We start from the raw sequence: 8,041 nt of genomic DNA on the forward strand, positions 1-8,041 counted from the left end.
GAGCTTTACTTCTATACTGGGATATATTTTTGAACACATTATTAAACAGCATGTATGTAAGTACTTGGATAAGAATACAGTAATTAATCAGAGCCATGATAAGTCATGTCAGACTAATCTAATTTCCTTCTATGATGGAATCACTAACCGGGTGGTTCAGGGAAATGCAGTAGATATAGAATATCTCAACTTCAGCAAAGCAGTTGATAGTATCTTATGCTATTCTTATTGAAGAAATGACCAAGTATGGGATTGAAAAGGCAATGGTTATTTGGATTCATAAATGGCTCAGTGATTGTACTCAAAAAGTGATACAAATTGTTCCACATCCAATTGTAAGAGTGTTTCAAGTGGGGAACCACAAGGCTCTTTCCTGGCCCCAGTGTTGTTCAAAATTTTTATAATTCCTCTAGATGATAAAGGAACTGGATGTAGACTAATCAAATTTGCAGATGATGTAAAGCTAGGAGGGATAGCTAACACTAGAGAAGACAGAGAATGGATTCAGAAGGATCTAGAAAAGCTTATACAATGGGCAGCGACTAACGGAATGGTAATTAGCAGGGATTAATGCAAGATTCTACATCTGGGAAAGAAAAATGAAAAATAGCATCTACAGAATGGGAGAAATAGAACTAAGCAACTGCACATGTGAAAAACACTTGGGTATACTGATTGATGACAAACTGCACATGAGTCAACAGTGTGATGCAGCAGCAAGAAAGTCAAACACAGTTCTGGGATGTATTAAGAGAAGCATAGAGTATATATCATGTTAAGTATTTATCCCCCTCTAATCCTTCTTTGTCAGGCCTCATACTTTGTTCAGTTCTATGTACCATTTTTTACAAAAGATATATAAAAACTGGAGAAAATTCAGAGAAGAGCTACGAGGATTGTGAGCAGATTGAAAACTACGTCTTATGTGGAACAGTTAAAGGATCTGGGAATGTTTAGCTTGCAAAATAGAAGGCTAAGAGGAGGCTACAAATACCTGAAGGGCTGTCACAGTTTAGAGGGATCATCATTATTCTCACCTGCACATGGAAACACGAGAAGCAATGGAATGAAACTGAAAGGGAGAAGATACAGATTAGATATTAGAAAACATTTGACAGTGAGGGTGATCAATGAGCGGAACAGGAGGCCACGAGAGGTGGTGAGTTCTCCTTCAATGGAAGTCTGCTAATGAAAGGCTGGACAGACATCTGTATGAGACAGGTTTAGTGAATCCTGCATTGAGGAGGGGATTAGACATAATCACACTGGAGATCCCTTTTAACTCTAACATTCTATAATTCTAAGTTTCGATGGTCCCTACTCAAATCACAGTCAGTGACATGGAAGGTGCAACAATTGCAGCTGTAACTAGGATACAAAGCACCCCTATACATTGCTCACCACATAATTTTGACAGAATTGCAGTGTTAATTCCATGTGCTTTTCAGTATAAGACCCCCAAATGATTTGTATAGTTTATAAAATTGTTGCCTACAACTAGTGTATGAACAAAAAAAGAGGAGCAATTAGGTTTCCCTCTTCTGCCTGCAGTTTTTCTTCTTCTTTTAGACAAGTTATAAGTGTTACATCCTCCTTCCTTCCTGTAACAAAATCCACTTAGCCTTCAAAATAAAAATGTAAGTAGGGTCCTTTGATATGGGCTGACGGAGGCAATGATATGACCACTGATCTATAAACCTTTACCGACTGCTGTTTCCTTCAACAGCCTGTTTACACATGCAGATCAAGGCAAATAAATCACACTGAGTGATCAGTAGTGAGCATAGGCTGCTATGTTTCTTAGCAGTGTAATGTTCTACCAATAATTATGATCTACAGAAAAGAATTTCATCTGATGAAAAATGATTTTGCTCATTCATTGGGTGATAGACAGTCTGTTGAAATTGCAAGATATTAGGGAAAATAATATTTTTCAGAAAGCTAGTTCATGACTGTCTTCAGTTTACATACAGATAAGTTATACAGAAGCAAGAACACACAAATTCCTTCCTCTCAATCTTCTATACTAGACAAGCTTTAGCTTATGAAAAGTTTTCTTAAAGTCCTTGTTCCTCAGAGTGTATATAATAGGATTAAGCAGTGGGGTCAGCACTGTATAAATCAGAGATAAGACTTTGCTTAGGGTTAGGGTTTGTCCATTTGTTGGAAAGAAATAAACAATAATTAGTGTCCCATAAAGCATTGATACCACAGTGAGGTGGGAGCTACAGGTGGAGAAGGCTTTATGTCTGCCAGTGTTGGATGGGATCTTCATAATGGTGGTGGCAATGTACAGATAGGACATCACAATAATTATAAAAGGACAAAATACATTTAGAACACCAGTCATAAAAATTAGTTTATGAATTATGGATGTGTCAGAGCAGGAGAGCTGCAGAATAGGTTCTAGGTCACAGTAGAAATGGTCAATAACGTGTGGTCCACAGTAATACAGATCATACATAGAGATCATATACAACAGCATCACTGTAAGGCCCACCAACCAAATGACAGTTACAGATACCGCACAAAACTTGTGATTCATGATGGCGTTATACCGGAGAGGGTTACAGATGGCCAAATAACGATCATAGGACATCACCGAGAGTAGAAGACATTCTGAGGACTCCGACATAACAAAGATAGAAAACTGCATGACGCAGCCAATGAGAGTCACAGAGCTTCCCCCATACAGTACAGTGAGAAGAAGGGTGGGGACAATGTCTGTGGTTAGCAGGATGTCACACAATGACAGCTGAGTATTGAAGAAGTACATGGGGGACTGGAGGGTTTTACTCAGAAGAATGATGGTAATGATAAGACAATTTCCTGATACAGTTGCAGAGAACAGGAGAACCAGTAATGAAAGCAGAGGGATTTTGAAATTTTGAAGATTTGAAAATCCAAGCAGAATAATTGAAGTCACATTATTTGCAAGTGCAGTCTGGAAAATAAAACCGTTACCAATTGTGTTACAAAAATAGTCACAGAAATTCTAACACTGAAAACAGAAAAATAGAAAAATAAAGAAGATAAACAGAAATCTACCGTATTTAAGTTTTGTGATTTGTATTTATAATACATTATTTTTAGCCTCTTTCCCACATCGGTCATAAGAGTATGCAAATGTCGTACTCCTCATTTAGTACGGGCTCTGGTGCTGAGCCCGCACCTTTCCAGGCACATGACAGCTGATTTATATGGCTGACATGTGACTGCACAATGCCATGGGTGGAATCGCGATCCACCCACAGCTGTTAGCAAGTTAAATGCCGCTCTCCATCTCTGACAGCGGCATTTAACTAGCACTTTCCGAAAGCGTGCCGGAGATCTCGCTCATCGGTGACCCCGTCACATGATTGCAGGTCACCCATGGGTTGGCATAACAACCAGAGGTCTCCAGCAGACATCTGTGGTTGTCATAGCCGGATTACTATGAGCGCGGCCAAGTGGTCAGTGCTCAAAGCAAGTGAACATTTCTGCTACATCCCGGCGATCTGATCATCACCTGTATGTAGCAGAGCCGATCAAAGTGGTACATCATTTAGTGTCCCATTGAGACTATTGAAGCATGCTAAAAGTTAAAAAAAAGTTTTTAAAATATTAAAAAATATATAAAAGTTCAAATTGCCCCCTTTTTGCCCCATTCAAAATAAAACAAAAAAATTAAAAATACACATATTTGGTACTGCCGCTTTCAGAATCAGAATCTCCTGATCTATAAGTATAAAGAAAGAGTTACCCCGATAGTTAAACAGCGTACGTAGAAAAAAGTAAAAATTCCAGAATTACATTTTTTTGGTTACACTAAAATACAACAGACAATCAAAAGATTGTATCTGCACCAAATTGGTATCATAAAAAACATCATCTCGGCGCACAAAAAATAAGACCTCATCCAACCCAAGATCATGAAAAATGGAGACGCTACACGTATCGGAAAATGGCACAATATACTTTTTTCTTTTACAAATGTTGTAATTTTTTTTCATCACTTAAATAAAAAAGAAGCCATACATGTTTCATGACTATGAACTCAGTTTTAGCATTTAGTGAACTCGTCCCACAAAAAGCAAAATCTCACATGGCCATTTTGACCAAAAAATAAAAAAGTTATGGCTTTGGGAAGAAGGGGAACAAAAAATGAAAATGCAAAAATGTGTTATTATTATTATTAATAAAAATAATAATAATAAGTGTTTGTTTTTGTTGTTGTTATTATTATATAATTACATCATACTCATCATTTCCTATTCTACAGTAAAGGCTAAACCTGCCAAACTCATGGAGTCTTTTATTAGAATTGTGTCTTAACTATTTTTTTTAGGTTATTTACATATTTTCTTTCAGCACAATAAAAATTCAGTAAATTAAAATGAGGAAAAGTGAAGATTAATGTGAAAGAAAATAAGAGAAATCTTCATGTTACAAAGCAAAGAAGTATAAAAAATACCCTTAGCTTTTAACCATCAATAATCTAAAAATAATCTAAAATCCACACTTACTTGAGATTTGTCTATGTTATTCATATTTGCGTTCATTTGATATAATACTTTTTCAGTCTTATAATAGTAGAATTTAGTTTCAACAGGAATACATTAATATAGCTGTAGACCAGTCCAGATAATGTAACAGTCATTTTATAATTCATCCAGTAATCTATTCATTTCCTAGTCACATTTGTATCGTTTCTTATACTTGCCAGGTCCAGAGGGAGATTCACATCTTTGCTCTGAGCGACTATGTAATTCTTCTCCACAGAGACTTAATCTATCTGGATTCACTTTTATTGTTTTACATTTTATTTGATAATTGTTATAATATCAGTATGAAAAATATAAAAACATAGAAAAGAACAAACGTTGACTTAAAACTAGTATTTCAATATCTGATTTTATTTTGATTTAAACTGAAATCTCAATCAAATATATGCAACATTAAATATACATTTGATATAAAAAACCCACCAAATCGAACAATAGTATTGTGCCTACTCCCTATTGTGCTATTTTACTTAAAGGATCTTTTTTGAGCTCCCATCCTACAACTATAGACATTAATATGGAGTTAGCCCCTCTGCAGCGCCACTACCTTCGACTCTTTTGAGAAAGCTTTCTACAAGTTTTTAGTGGTTGACTGTGGGAATTTTTGACCTTTTAGTCAGAAGACCATTTCTAAAGTTAGAAGATGATGTTGGATGAGTGAGCCTAGATTGTAATCAATATTCTAGTCAATCCCAGGTGCTGGATGGGGTTGAGCTCAGGGCTCCATGAGACAGATCAAATCCATCCTCTACAAAACATGTCTTTTTTGTCATTGCTCTGTGCATGGGAACAGAGTCATGTTGAAACAGAGTAGGGCCTTCCCTTAACTTTTCCAAAGAAATTGGAAGCTGCAAATATCCAAAATGTCTTGGAGATCACTGCACTGACAGACAGAGGACAGAGGCTGGAGGAACAATGCTCACAGGTAGATGTGTTATCATATTCAGTGATTTCCAAGCGAGAGCGGCAGCTCCCTCCATAATCCAGGATTGCTGACCAGAGGAGCAACTCCTTCCATAATCCAAGATTGCTGAGCAGAGGAGCAACTCCCTCCATAATCCAGGATTGCTGACCAGAGGAGCAACTCCCTCCATAATCCAGGATTGCTGACCAGAGGAGCAACTCCTTCCATAATCCAAGATTGCTGAGCAGAGAGGAGCAACTCTCTCCATAATCCAGGATTGCTGCTTTGATATGATTGTGTTATCGGAGACTGTGGTTCTGGGTGGGGTGGACATTTGCAGGATTACTTAGACATTGCAGAACACTTGATAGGTAATAGTGGTATGTGAAAGGATCAGAAACTGCCATCTGATCAGAGTACCAAAACAGACAGTGATCACAGGAGGCGTGATGATTATAGGAAATTGACAGGTTGAAAATCCAACCTTTGCTTTGTTGTAAATGTAATTCAGGAATGCTTTGAACTCAGTGCAGCCAGAAGGGTAGCATTTAGACAAGCACACCTGCAGTAGAGATGAGCAGATGTGACAGCATTTTATTTCACCAATTTGTGTGGAATTAACCTGTAAGTGTGATTCACAGCAAATTTATTCTCTACTAATGGCATGCTCCCTATTAGGCTCGAGAGTATCTTCAGAGTCCACAGCAAAATGAATGCAGCATGTGAAATATAAAACAAATAACTAAAACTCATTTCACTGCTCGCTTTGCCCAGAAATTCTGGGATATGCAACCTTGGTCCTTGGGCCTTTTCTTTCCACAGTTGTTAACGTGTCTTCTTTCTTGAAAAGGACTTCTATTCACAACAAGGCCTTGGGAGTCACAGCAATTCTTGACATAACAGCGTTACAATGCATTAAAAACTCTGAAATCTGGTAACTCTCAGTAGTCCTGGTCTAGAATTTCTGTGCACTTGTCAGTTAACTAGATAGGATCCTGTCCTCTGTGCAATCAGTATTCTAGCCTTGAGCTAGATTGTGGCTGTCTTCTTAGGCATCATTTGCTACTCCAAAACATTTGTGATTAAAGTGTGTTTCAGCGGCAAATCAGAAGGCCAGATCTGTACTTAAAAATTGATAGGCCTAATATTGGGGGGCATATTGGAGAGCTAATTGGCTATTCCAAATCGATTGTGATAAAGCAATGTTTTAGTGGAAAATCAGAAGGTCAGATTTCCACTTAAAAACTGATAGGTCTAATATTGGGGTGCAGCCAAGAGGCCCAATTAGATAATCTTAATCATTTTTGATAAAACTGTGATTCATTAACAAATCAGAAGGCATTTTATCCCCTTAAAAAAATGTTGTTCAGGCACACTATCTAAGAAAAAAAAATAGTGTTTGTTCATTTAGTGACAGGTGACTGACAGCTGATGGCCTGTAGTTGTGAAGCAGCAGAGTACAAGAGGGGAAGGCTGCTTACAACATAAGTGGTGAAATTCGATGTTGTGGGGAAAGGGCAAATAGGCTTGGTGTTCAACATGTAAGTGGGTTAGGTGTTAATGTTGATGAAAGCTCAACTTAACAATCACCGTCTCATCCTATCCAAAGACCACTGACAATATATGTTACTGGATGAGCTACTCAACACCCTTTCCTTGGCAGCCACGCAGCGGTACGACTTGTAGATGAGGTACAGAAAGAGAATGTGCTACATTGGATGGTGTGCACTGCAGTGGTGATCATACATTCTATTCCATGGGTATCAGAGATCTGTTCTGAAAAATCACAGAATCCAGAGGAGGAAAGCATCTGCACCGATGCTTAAAATTTTTTCACGTTGAGTCCGGGGTTGGACGAACTAGGGTTTCTCAATTCACAGTAATATCTCTGCCTGCACCTCTCTCATGGTCCAGCAGTTTGTCAGGTTCACTGTTGTAGTCTCATAAAATATTGTTTCCTCCTACACATGACAAATCTAAGAGGTTGAACTCCACCATCTCCACTTTGTTGGCCACATAAATGCTGCCTTTACGCCTGGTAGATACAGACAGTTTCTGAAAGCTGATGGCTGTCGCAGTCCCCCAGTACCAATTACCAAGTTGCCATTACTTTTTTAAGAAATCTGTGCCTGCACTACACCAATATGTCATAGAAAACATCACCCGTTTCTTGGCAAAATCTCTGTCTGTCAGGGTGCATTTCATCACAGACACTTGGACTAGCAAGCATGGCCAAGAGTGTTACATCTTGCTGACTGGGCACTGGATGACTGGTGGCTATGGGGACAGGTGCTGCTCCACAAGTCTTGTAATCCCCAAGGCTTGCAGAACAAACATCTACATTTACCACTTCCTCCACTGCTTCTACCTCCTCTATCTCCTCTAGGGCCTCCATCTGCGCCATCAGCCTCTGCCTTAATGAGGCAAGTGTTCCAACAGTGCAGAGCGAACCCCCACCACCTCTGTACTGTGCAGCCAGGGCTCACTGCAATCAAGCAGTGTTAAAATTGATATGCCTTGGAGATCGCAGTCATACAGCTGAATAGTTGTGGACAGCTCTCCAGGCTGAGTTTGATCAATAGTTGTCTCCACT

General features: G+C 38.7%; 1 protein-coding gene across 1 annotated transcript; it reads right to left on the reverse strand.

Annotated features, from left to right (window-relative positions):
- Positions 1 to 2,026: 2,026 nt before the first annotated feature.
- LOC143773355 (olfactory receptor 5V1-like) lies at positions 2,027 to 4,529 on the reverse strand. Its single transcript, XM_077260831.1, has 2 exons — positions 4,506 to 4,529; positions 2,027 to 2,944 (listed from the first exon to the last, which is right to left on the reverse strand). Exons 1-2 carry the CDS (start codon positions 4,527 to 4,529, stop codon positions 2,027 to 2,029), a joined length of 942 nt encoding a protein of 313 aa, XP_077116946.1.
- Between the last annotated feature and the right edge of the window lie 3,512 nt (positions 4,530 to 8,041).

Source organism: Ranitomeya variabilis, chromosome 5 (genome assembly GCF_051348905.1).
Source record: "Ranitomeya variabilis isolate aRanVar5 chromosome 5, aRanVar5.hap1, whole genome shotgun sequence".
NCBI classification, from domain to species: Eukaryota; Metazoa; Chordata; class Amphibia; order Anura; family Dendrobatidae; genus Ranitomeya; species Ranitomeya variabilis.